General features: G+C 34.5%; 2 protein-coding genes across 2 annotated transcripts; one reads left to right on the top strand and one right to left on the bottom strand.

Moving 5' to 3' along the window:
- Nucleotides 1-1,127: 1,127 nt before the first annotated feature.
- Nucleotides 1,128-4,288, bottom strand: LOC146157404 (aprataxin-like). The gene is made up of 8 exons (XM_083387501.1): nt 4,099-4,288; nt 3,768-3,925; nt 3,048-3,424; nt 2,473-2,568; nt 2,325-2,410; nt 2,133-2,236; nt 1,976-2,054; nt 1,128-1,797 (listed from the first exon to the last, which is right to left on the bottom strand). Exons 1-8 carry the CDS (start codon nt 4,254-4,256, stop codon nt 1,728-1,730), a joined length of 1,128 nt encoding a protein of 375 aa, XP_083243627.1. The 5' UTR covers nt 4,257-4,288; the 3' UTR covers nt 1,128-1,727.
- A 607-nt stretch (nt 4,289-4,895) lies between these two features.
- LOC146157403 (trafficking protein particle complex subunit 12-like) lies at nt 4,896-11,059 on the top strand. Its single transcript, XM_083388204.1, has 11 exons — nt 4,896-5,793; nt 6,549-6,722; nt 7,247-7,359; nt 7,510-7,623; nt 7,872-8,001; nt 8,223-8,344; nt 8,511-8,634; nt 8,696-8,771; nt 9,391-9,531; nt 10,086-10,305; nt 10,887-11,059. Exons 1-11 carry the CDS (start codon nt 4,980-4,982, stop codon nt 11,037-11,039), a joined length of 2,181 nt encoding a protein of 726 aa, XP_083244330.1. The 5' UTR covers nt 4,896-4,979; the 3' UTR covers nt 11,040-11,059.
- Nucleotides 11,060-12,226: the final 1,167 nt, after the last annotated feature.

Below are 12,226 nucleotides of genomic sequence, written 5' to 3'. Positions count from 1 at the left end.
ATATTTTTCTCCTTTAAATTTATTTTTTTATTTTTTAAATATACGTGAATCATATCCATGCACCTTCCTTTGTCTGATAAAACTTGTGACTTCAAAATAAATATTTGTTTAACGTAAGCGGTTAAGTAGTTTATTCCAAAGTATAGAATTTTGCGAAATATTCTTTTCAAGCCAAAAAATACGTGGTTTGTGGGCACTTAGTTAAGGTAAACCTGAATAAAGTGGTTCAAAAGCCAATATCAACACCTTGTTTTAGCGAATTTAAACACTTGTAAGGTCATTCACAATAAATTAATTTTACTACGTAATAAGAATATCAAAGCCCATACAGAAGTAGGTATCATATTAAACGTTTCGAATAACTCTTTAATCATTTTCAACAATTTTCAACACCATGGGCTTTAAACTGTATGGGCTTTGATATTCTTATTACGTCTTACTACAACCTCCAACCATTATGCTCAATAATTTTACAACGTTATTAAAGTTACCTTTTATTATTATAAAATGCACTTAGTTTGAAGTTGGACTAATATGGGTGCAAATTCTCGCTGTCGCAAGAAGCTATTTCGTTTTAGACTATTCGGCCACAACAGTCCAGCCTTGTAATCGAATTAGCTGAGTTGAACAGACTAAGAACACGACATACGATACAACGTAACCAACCTATTGTGTCTCACCAGTCTTCAAACGTAACAACAATACAAAGGACTGTGTTTGAAAATAGCAGCACATAACTTTCGCGATTGATTATAACCAAACGGCTTTTGTGAGTAACAAAACTAAATCTTGTATTCTATTAACTCTTCCTTTAGTAAGTAAAGTAATTTATTTAAAAGTTTGGTGAAAATTATTTTTTTTTGACAAATTTTGTAAATATATTTGTATCAATTTACGTAGTATCAATTAACATTTGGTGATTAGAAAAATTGTATTACAGTTAACTAGCAGTTTAAATTTTAAAAAACATTGAGTAGACCACCTTCCAAAAAAAAGATTTTTTATCTCCAACTGAAAAACTAACACTTGCCTAATCTGACAAACAAAAGCTTTGGACAGTACGCTTTTATTTTTCTTAATACTTAAAAAAAAAAAAAAAACGATAATATTCGAAAACAGGCGTCGATAATAAACTAGCCGTGCTAATCAAAACTTCATATCTCTCACCACAGCCAGCACTGAACAAACGTTCAAACGAAAACAACGTCGGTTGCCAATTACAAACAGTGTAAATCAAAGCAGGCCACAAACAAAAGATGATCGGATGTCACGCTGGCATAAAACATGGAAGAGTCGGCTTATGCGTGTATAGCGCCGTGTAGCGGAAAAAAAATAACGCGTTGCTGTCGCGAGTTGGCTGTTCGTGTGAAGAAAATAAGGCAGAAAAGAAAGACACGCAATGATCTGATAGGTAAATGCGACGGGTTAATTTATCGCGTAAAACCAGCTTTAACCTTGAAACACAACCTACGAAAAAATTGTGCACAATTAAAACGATGGAAAATTAGCCCCATCGCCTTTTTTGCGTAAAATCACGCACTTATCTATTTAGGAGCTCAGTGAGAAGAGATAAATATAAATTATTATCTCTGTGTTTCAAACAACACATTTTTATTAGGCGTTTCAATAAAAATAACAAATATTAAACAAATTAATACAAATGAAGCAATAATGAACACAACTTTCCGTTTAAATATTAGAAATGGTGTGACAGCAAAGAAAAAATGCTAATTGCAAGCTTCTATGTGTCTCTTTAAAGTCGGCATGTTTTTCTGTGCTTTCTTACATTGGTGACATCTGCAATAAATAAAGCAAAACAAAATAAAAATCTTTGCAATGATCAAAATAACATATTTAATATAAACAACAGATTGTGATTTGTTGCATTTGGAACATCTCGATTAGTAGGAGATTACATAGGAACACAATAATTTGATTCTGCTTAAAGTATCTACAGGGAACAGGCATATCTAACCTTAATGGTGTATCAAGTAAGGTTTTCATAGACCTGCGATTTTGAACAGAACCAGTATCTTCCAAATCTGACAAGATTTCTTTAACAAAAAAGATAAAAGTTTACTATTTGAACGTTATCTATGGCAAATTGACAAAGCAATAATTATGTCACTTACTTTCAGCATCAACAAAGTAGTCAGTTGTAAAAGAGTTCCAATGCTTTTTGTTTTTCAAGGATGGAGAGACAAAATCCTGGCTTATCACATGCATATGGAGTTGACTGTCATTAAAAGATGAAACACACAAATTAAGGAAACCTATTAGAGCTTTTTTTATGAAAACAAAAGTGGGATTTTGCATATTATTACCTCATGCTTGCAATGGCATGATAGCCACATCTAAATTTCAAGCCAGAATCTTTTGAAGATTGCTCTTGAGCAAGATTCTGGCCAATCTAAAAAGAGCAATTTTAACCACTTATTTTCAAGTTGCAATTTCATTTACACAATAACATACCTTAAGGATGTGTTTGATCAATGGAATGTGGGTGGCAGTCAGTTGTGACGTGGTGGCTAAGTGTTCTTTAGGCAAAACTAACCAATGATGTTTTGCCTAAAAAAGGATAAACATAAATAAAACTTAGAAAAGGGACCTCTGAAAAAAGTGTATTGTTTTATGTGCCATCTGTCTTATTAACTATATATATATATATATATATATATATATATATATAATTTTAACCGGCCAGGGCAGTGGTCCCAAATCAGGTTGCTTGATCTGGGTGGCCTTACTTATGCTTGACTAAAATATGTATTTCTAAATCTATAAAAATATTTTTTTATTTTTCTGAAAAGCCTCTATTTACAAGGGTAGCTGTGGCCCGAATAGTTGGGAACCAGTATGGTCACACTAACTTGCGTTATTTTAGGTATGCCGGACTACTTACAACCCTTAAAGTGCCCATAGACACAATTGGACAAAAATGGAATGAAATATGCCTAAGCGTGTTATCTACTTACATTTTTGTTCACTAATCCTGAAAAGTAGTTGTTAAAAATTAATAAAATTCATATAAATTAACATTGCTATACCTTTGGGTATTTGTCTTTTATGGCAACCACCTGCTCATCTTGGTACACTTGCAAGGCAGGATCTTCCATCGAAGACTTTAGTCCTTGACTCCAGTGACTTGATAAACCTGTTGTCTTGGCAACCGGGGCTGAATTGTTTGAAAGAGATTCAGACAAAGTCACCTTATCTTGACTGTCTTTTTCAGAGTCAGAATCAAAACTATACGCACACGGATTGTTGTCACTGCTTTGAAGAGCAGCTGTTACTTTCTGTTTGCTTCGTTTATTATGCAGCTTTGGTTCTTGTTTTGAAGCAGTTCTTTTGGCTGTCTGACCTCTTTCTATCTTCTGGTGTTGGGCTTCTGACTGGACACCCTTTTCTTTGTTTTTCTTGTTTTCTTTTAAAAATTAGCTTTAACAATTGGCCGAAATTTTAAATAAACTAAATTAAGAAAATGGTTATGGGCAAGGCTTGTAAAATATAAACATGTGTAAAAATGGGACTGGTCTGAATCCTACCTATTCATTTTAACACTAAGGAAACAAGTTGTCAAAGTTGAAACTGCAAGGAAGGCATAAAAATGTAAGAATAACTATAATAATAACATTCGACCCACCCAAACCCAAACTCTCACCCTAACCCAAATATTGTTAGCGGTACAAACCCCGGGAAGAAAATGTGGTAGGATTCTAGATCAGCGCCATTAAAACTCCTTTCTTAACCAAAAAAGTAATTTGTACCTTGTGGATTCTGACTTTCAAAAACAACTTTATGTGGATATTTCATGTTGACAATGTACAACGTCTGTTTAGGCAGAAGCTTTGAAGTCTTATTTCTTTCCCAGGTGATTCCTTCAATCTGGGCAGCATTGACACCAAGTCGTTTGACAAGAACATATCTACAAACAGTTTGTGTTTAAAGTTGTAAACTAGCTTTTCATATAAATATCTATATTATAAGGCCCATTAAGGATATGAAGTAGGCATATCTAACACAAATTGTAGGCACAGATTAAGTCCTGGGTATAATTATTAATGTAAAACCAAAAAAGTAGTATTCTTTACAAAATACTTGCTAATGCAGTTTGATGTCAGCTCAAGTTGGTTTCTTGAACATTCTTTGTCTGTTATTCTGAGGTCTGGAACTCTTCCAATAATAACTGGAATATTGTGCGGTAGATGCAATTTCGGATGGGACTCGTTAATACAACACAGATAACAACGATCCATTATAAACTTAGCTAGATAACTTGTTTTCAAAATGTGCATTACATTTGATTTTTAAATGAAACATCCATTTAGGTAATTTCCCTAAATTGGACTACACGCAAATTTATTTTCTAATTTTCAAGTAAAAAAAATATTTAAATACTAATATGCGTGCAGTAGTTGATAATTGCTTATATTTTTGCTTACAGAAACCAGTATCTAGAAATGTTGCGTGCATGTTATTTTAGTTTATGTTCAAATTTAACAACATGTATTGTTTTTAGGAATGTGCTATTTGACCGGATCGCTCTTTTACGCTTTTACCCATACGTGATTATTTATTGACGTGGGTTAGGGTTCTCTTTACGTTTGGGTGGTGTAAGTATCTGACTTAAATTTCCGAGTTTTGGATAATCATCATCATTTTTTTCGGAAATTAATTTAAACTTCTTTGTTAGCCGGCTAAATAGCTTCAGGAGGTGCCTATATAGGATACTTGACCGGATCGCTTTTTTACGCTTGCACCCGTTAGTGATTGTATGTCGATTTGAACTACTATGGTGTCCCATGAATAGCCTCTTCCTTGTTTTTATTTACACCGTTTCGAAAAGGGGTATATAACTCTATAACTTTATTTGTTTTTTATTGTTTGGAGAATATCTCACAAATTATTTTAAGCTATGTAATTGACTTTACCGTTTACTTAAACTACATACAAGTTTAGCAACACACACTCCAGTCAAGATGGAATCAGAAGACATTCCAGTATGTAACCTGTTTAATGCTCCTGCTGAAACACAAGCTAGTGGTGAAACAGAACCATCTACAAAAGCTGAAGAAACAGCTGATTTGGTCAAAGAATCTTTTCCAGAAGTATCTACTCCAGTTCAGCACACAGTTATTGATACCCCAACATCCCCAGAGGTATGCAATATATTCCAGCATGTTCAGTCATCTGAAGACTTGTTTTCAAATCTGATCAAGTCAGATGAAGTACAAAAACCTAGCTTAAATGAAGAAGTTACAGGAGGTTCTGATGCTAAACTTGAGGATAATGACCAGAGTGGTGGTCAAATTGTCAGTGAGGTCAATGAGTATGATTTAGAAGATAAACACTCAACCTCCGATACGAACCTGCCAAAAGAGGACCCAATGGTTGCCGAAGCCAGTGATATGATGACTTCAATCATGATCCACGATGACGACTCTTTCGAGAATATCTCAAACCTGTCTCTGGATCAGTCTTCCAAAGAAGAGCCGGCATCACAGATGGATGCAATTAACCCCAAAGAGGATCAACCGCAACCAGAGGATGAACTTTCTCAAACTGTCCCACAAACAGCAAAACCGGAGGCTTTAAACTTGGTTGAGAGCATTGACCATTCAATTGTTCCTAACCAACCAAGTTTGGATGTTGAACATCAGCTTACCCCACAAAGTGAAAACACATCCACACAAGGCAATGACGCTCCGCTTAGCAGCATTCTGTTCGCTTCCAAGCAGCAGGTTGATCCTTTCAGCAACATTTCACAGGAACCACGCTCACCCACATCACCAGGTTAGTATATATATATTGAAATGTATCTTTAGAACTAACTAATTGTAAATCTCTTGATTTTAGTTAAATGGTCTAACTGGTATTAATTAGAGCAGTGCTTTGGAACCTTTTTTCACTTGCGGCACACCAACAGAGCTAAAAAAATTCGGTGGCACGCTTACTTAATATGTGATGGCCGACAATAGCAAAAATCCTAGGCTGCCTAGATAAAAAGCAGCTAATCATCATTAAACGCGCTGAAAGCGTGCAAATTTGACTGTTTACATTATTTTATATTCTAATTTCGCAGTCTTACGGTTTTCCTAAAATTTCTTTAGACGACCAAAAGGACTTACAGCCATAAGACTGTAATTAGACCAAAATTAATATCAGAATAAAAAACAGTTCGGAATAAGACTATAATAGGACTAATACCTTATAGTGGTAATAACGTTTAAATCGGAACAAGTCCTAAACCCTCAATAATACCTAAATGGTCAAAATAAGGCCATACAACCTTTTACCTAACCCCAAACCCCAAACCCCACTAACTGTACACTGAGTAGTGGGCAATACCTTTAAGATGTTCTACAATGTATATACAAAAATAATCTACACCGTCCTAGCTTATACATTTAATTGATTTTTTTATATGGTTTTCTCTTTATGATGGAAACACCCTAACATTCTTACTTATTTGGCGAAACTTCAGTCTAGTTGTGAACATGTCAATGGATTTGTAAACTTATATTATATATTTGAATTCGTTTTTTTAGATGATATCTTCACCCACGCACTGACCAGCAGTGAATCGGACAGAAGGCGCGATGCATGGATTCCTATTGAAGACACTCAAGCTGTGTTGACAGCTGTAGCTCAGTCACAGAAACGCATTACTCTTGAAACTAACTGCCTGGTTAGACCTGGATTGGCAACCAGCGAATCACTGGGTAATTATGTTATGATGTGCAAATGTTTTACCTAGAGATCTACCGATATTACTTTTTTGGACATACATCGATACCGATTTTTACCTCATATATTCAAAATTTAAATCAATTGAAAGAAAATCAAAATAATATGTCAGTTTATCTACCTATATGTATAAAAATTAAAAATAATGTTTTTTGCGTATCAACTTTACATGATCTTAAACAAAACAATGTTTGCCCCTCCAAAGATAGGAAATTGGTTTGATTTTTAGAAAAACCTTTTTCTTTTTTGGTAGTAATAATCGGCCGAAATTTACCGATACCGATGTATCGGTAGAAGCAAAATATCGGCCGCTAATATCGGTAAACATAAACCGAAGTATTGATCTATCTCTAGTTTTACCAACCATGTGTTATGTTTGAGCAGCTTTGTTTGATAATAATGTATAATGCTTAATATTAGGATATTTTGTTTTTGTTAATTTGTCGTATATGACCGTTCATTTTGTTCTTACTGTCTTTTCGTATGTTTTACTTTTTAGGAGATCCAATAAAATTAGTTTTAGCGAGATATAAAGGAAATGAATTTATCGAACGAAACAACTTAACAGCTGAATCTGTTACACCAGACAAGAGTGGTCTTGAACAATTAATTGTAAGTGCAAAAATACTTATCTAGATATAAATTTCTTGTAAAGAAACATGTTGTTTGGTACAATTACATAAGCCAGGCATTTAATAACAGTAAATCAATTCATAGAAAATGTAATTTAGGATTACTGTAAAAAGTGTACTATTTTATTAGGTGACGGGAAATTTAAGAGCAGCTGTAGACCTAACTGGAATAATTCTCACCAATTTTGGACAAGGTTTTGGTAAGCAAACCCAGGAAAGTGTCAACACAGCTGAGACACTACAGGTAATTCTTATAGTATTGTTTGATTTTACTTTATTAATTTTTAAACAATTGTATAAATGATGTTTTAACTAACAGAATAAGCCAGAATTGGGTATATATATATATTTTTGGAATATAGCTGTAAGTATAATTATTCCTTCCAATCAAGAAATGCTGGTAAATCTGTTTGTTATTTAATGCCAATAAAATATAAATAATGTATTGCCAATGTAATAGTTTACCTTAATATAATATGGTACAATTTTCAGTGGTGGAATGCCAGGCTCTCTCTTCTGGTGCGATTGAAATTGTTTGATTTGGCTGAAAACGAAATGTCTGAGTTTGCTGAATTGAACTCTGCTGATTTGTTTTATGGATTTTACCCAGATACTCAACCAGGTTAGTTCTTACTTGTGGTTTCCATGATAATTTTTTGCACTTCTTTGTTATTATAAATCGTTGTTTTTGTTTGGTATTGATATTGACACTGTGTCTCCATCTAAGCTGTTTTGCATTGACTACAATCAGAACCAAATATCATTGGCATATATTCGTTAAAAGTAAATATTCAAGAGAATAATTACAGTACATTCTTTGGTATTTTTTTCTTTTTGTTACAGGAAGGCAAGGCAGCATGGTTCCATTCTCGTTTCGACTTCTGCACGCGGAGTTCCCTAGACATTTAAATAAGCCTGGAGAAGCCTCAGCCAAGCTTCATGGAATGTTAGAAGTTTGCAATCAAGTGAGCCAGATTTTGTTTAGTTCAATTTGAAATTTCACCAGAGTTTGAACTCTTAAAAATCACAAAATTAGTTTTAAAGTACTTGGTTAACTGTTGTGTAATTTTATAACGTATTAAACGTTATTAAGATATGACTGCCATAATCCTTAAAAATGTTTGTGTTTAGATCTTGATAAACCTCAACAACGAAAAATCAGAACTAGGAACTGACCTGAAATTAAAGCCTAAAGACAAAGCGGCGTCCTTAAAACTTTGGACGAATCGCAAAGTCCAAGTGCTATATGCCATAGGTAATCAATTTATTTTAAAAAAAATGTAATTGATTTTATTAACAGCTTCTTACTTCACCAGGTAATACGTTGATACAACTTAAAGAGTATCAAGCGGCAATCAACATATACGACGAAATCTTGACGATAAACCCAAGGTAAATTAAATAAAAATCTCCGCCGTCGCAATACCATTCAATTAAAAGAAAATAATTTTAATTTTTTTCCAGACAGAAAAAATGACTCTCGGTCGTCGTCGCAATATTCTTAGAAAGGCTCATAGCAATTTTTACTTTTCAAGGGCCACGGATTAACGATTATTTTTTTCAAGGTTGCCACAAAAGTCTTTGAATTGAACAAAGTCTTTAAAAACCCTATGTTTTTCCAAAAGTATTTGAATAATCTTTAAATATATTTTATTTCTAGCCAAGTTATGTGTTTAGAAAGTGCCAGTAAAAAATGGTTAATAACGTTTATGTCGACAATAACATTTGTTCTACTTTTTGTACTTTTGTATGGGCTTTGGTATTTTTATTACGTCTTACTACAACCTCCAAACATTTATTCTGTTTTGGAATTAAGCCATACCATAAGCGACCCCCCCCCCCCCAAAAAAAAAACAAAAAAAAAACAAGGGGATTTGAATTTTTCATAAAATTGTGTGGCAACCCTACTGCTACAGTATATTGATTGTTTAACTATTACGCAAGTTGAATAACTGCTGCTACCGCACGGGTCGTAACCTTATCATACACTTACTGTGTCCAATCTCTTCAGTGATTACGTGGCGCTTCAAAGCGGAATCGGTCGGGTTTTCCTGCAGCTTGGAGACATCAAGTCGGCTCAGCTGAGATTCGCCGCTGTTGAGAAAGCGGCGCAGGACGAGCCCCAACACAAGCTTCAGCTTTTCATTAACAGGTAGAGGGACAGGAATGTTTTTGCTTACGTACCCATCTGCATATGCGGTACTTAGAAGTATGGATGTTGGTGCTATTCGAAACAAGGTTAATTGATGCTTACAATTTTGGAGATGCGATTCAACACCGCAATTTTTACCTGGAAGTGTATGTTGGTCAACAAAATTTAAATCGATCCTATAATGTTTGGCTAAATTAGGACTCCGTTCCGTTGACTCTATTTTTCATGGCACTTCACCTGATTTAAACCTTTTTCATATATTTGTATCGTAAACCATTCCTTCCTTCAATTGACATTTTTTGTTGTTTAGAAGAGTCATATAAATGTAGTTTTATGTTCTCCCATGAGGTTTAAACTTCAAAAAATAAAAAATAAACGATCCACATTAAAAATCGTCTAATGAACCTACCATTGCGTTTACCATTTAGTTAACAGGAAAGCAAAAAAAAATCGAACCAAAATGCCTCACTAAGAATCCAAGTTCCGTCGTGTGTGTATTAGTTATTCTTTGTCATGTGTTTATGATACACTTTGTAATGCTGTTCATTTATCAGGGGATTTTTGTATCTGGGCGCCAACAAATGGGATGACGCGTTGCAGCAGTTTAATGAAGCACTGAAGTTGGCACCACAAAACCTCGAGGCTCTCAACAACAAGGCCGTGTGCCTTCTGTACCTATGCCGGCTTAAGGAGGCCATTTCGACCTTGGAGAATGCCATCAACTTTTCGTCGGACGCCGAATCCCGCCAATCGGACAACAGGCTTAACGTTCAGGTTTGTGACGCTGATAATGGGAATTGCGCTTGACTTGTTCGAGACACCAGCTTACTAGCGTAGCAAAACTTTTCGGAAATCGATTCAGACCAAATTGATCTAATGCAGGGGTTCTTAAACTTTTTTTAGGACCCCTCATTTTTGTTTCGCGTGGACAACGGTATAGGCGAGAAATGTTCAAAAATCATAAATCATTTCATTACTTCTTAAATATACACTACTGTTTCCATTAGGCCTTCATGGTCTTCCTAAAACTAGTTCACGGACTCCCAAGGGGTCCATGGACCCCAGTTTAACCCATGATCTACTGTTATGTTTGAATAGAACTACGGGTCGCGTTCAGTTTTTTTAAGGTGAAAAGAGACCATTTTATTGGCAAATACACAATGTGTACCTGATATGATATCCCATTTTAATAAAGATGGTTGTATTTTCAAATATATGTATAGCTGCCTATAAATTAAATAATGGCGTGCTTTTGATCTTGGGAATCTAAAGTTATGAGTGTAAAATCAGTATTTTAAATGACTATTAACTTCTACCTTACATACTTCAAGTCTGAGTCAACCGTTTGTTTGTAGCACCAACCTGTCACGTTCGAAGGAGCCCTTAACAACCTCGTAACGTTGTACGAGCTGGAGTCGACCAGGTCGTTCGCTAAGAAGCAGCTATTACTACAACAAATGGCGTTAACCGTCGGCGATGGATTCGACGTTTCTTGCTTAAAAATGTAATTTTTGTTATCGTCTGTACGCCCCTGTGCAATAAATTGACCGTTTTATGAAGTGTACATGGTCGTTCTGTAACAGTTACCAAAAGTTCGTTTCATTATGCATATGGACTGCAGCAAACCATTCAAAATATTTGACTTTTACCTCACTAAAGTAATTTTAACGACGAAATTTTTGTAAACAAAGTATTTTTTAACCTCAAAAAATTGATAGCTGAGGCAAAAGGTGGTACAGTATTTGTAACCAACAAATTGCGTTCGTGCAGTCATTAATTATTGGAAGTCTAAAAGCACTAAATAACAGTATTGTTAAGACCTAAGTCACTGTTTTTGACTTAACAAGTCTTGCGGGAGACAAATGATTTGAATTGGATTTAAGTCATTTACACAACTGTTGAATAAAATTAAGGTGGTTTAATAAAATACATTTTAGTAAATTGTTTTATTAAAACCAAATAATAAATGTAGCAAATGCTAGCTGCTATTTGTTACGGTTTTAGTATTTGCAATACATAATATTGATCAAAATGAAACGTTTTTACCAATTTCAAAAGTTTAATATTTATTCTTTATGCCAATGCTGTCACTTGGATTTGACTTGATTTGGAAACGACTTAATACGGCCTGGCTTGTTATTCGTTGAAAACGCCTTGACGCGGCTTAAGTTTGCACATAACTTAACTAGGATTTTAGTTTGCACATAACTTAACTAGGATTTTCATTTTAGAATGGTTTGTTTACACCACTGCTGAATAACGCCAGTATATAAATGCAAGCAAAAAACGCTATGCATTTAAAGCTCCTGCGCCAGGGTACATGATGATGGCTGTAAATACACCTACATTTTGCGACAACACTTAAAAATGAACAGACTACAAAAAGTTCAAATAAGACCAACGACGTAAAACTATTTTATAACAATTGCAACAATCCGGGTCATTACAGTATAAATTGACTAAAACAGTCTTTTATTTTCACAGTGTTCTCTTTTCGCGAAAAAAGCAAATTAGACGCCACGGTCTGGGAAAAATGCTTAAGTAAAACTATATTTTTTTTGTTTTTGCTCTATCAATCAACTTGACTGATGCTAACGAAAATGTGGATTGCATTTAGATGGTGTAATTTTAAACAAATTTTAAAATCATTCAGGGTAAGGCTGAAAAAGGGCTCAGTTTTAGTGATTAGTATAAG

The sequence above is a fragment of the Ascidiella aspersa genome, chromosome 4, assembly GCF_963924565.1.
Source record: "Ascidiella aspersa chromosome 4, kaAscAspe10.2, whole genome shotgun sequence".
In the NCBI taxonomy this organism is placed as follows: domain Eukaryota; kingdom Metazoa; phylum Chordata; class Ascidiacea; order Phlebobranchia; family Ascidiidae; genus Ascidiella; species Ascidiella aspersa.
The sequence above is the reverse complement of the archived record's forward strand: the minus strand, read 5'-3'. Positions and strand labels throughout refer to the sequence as shown.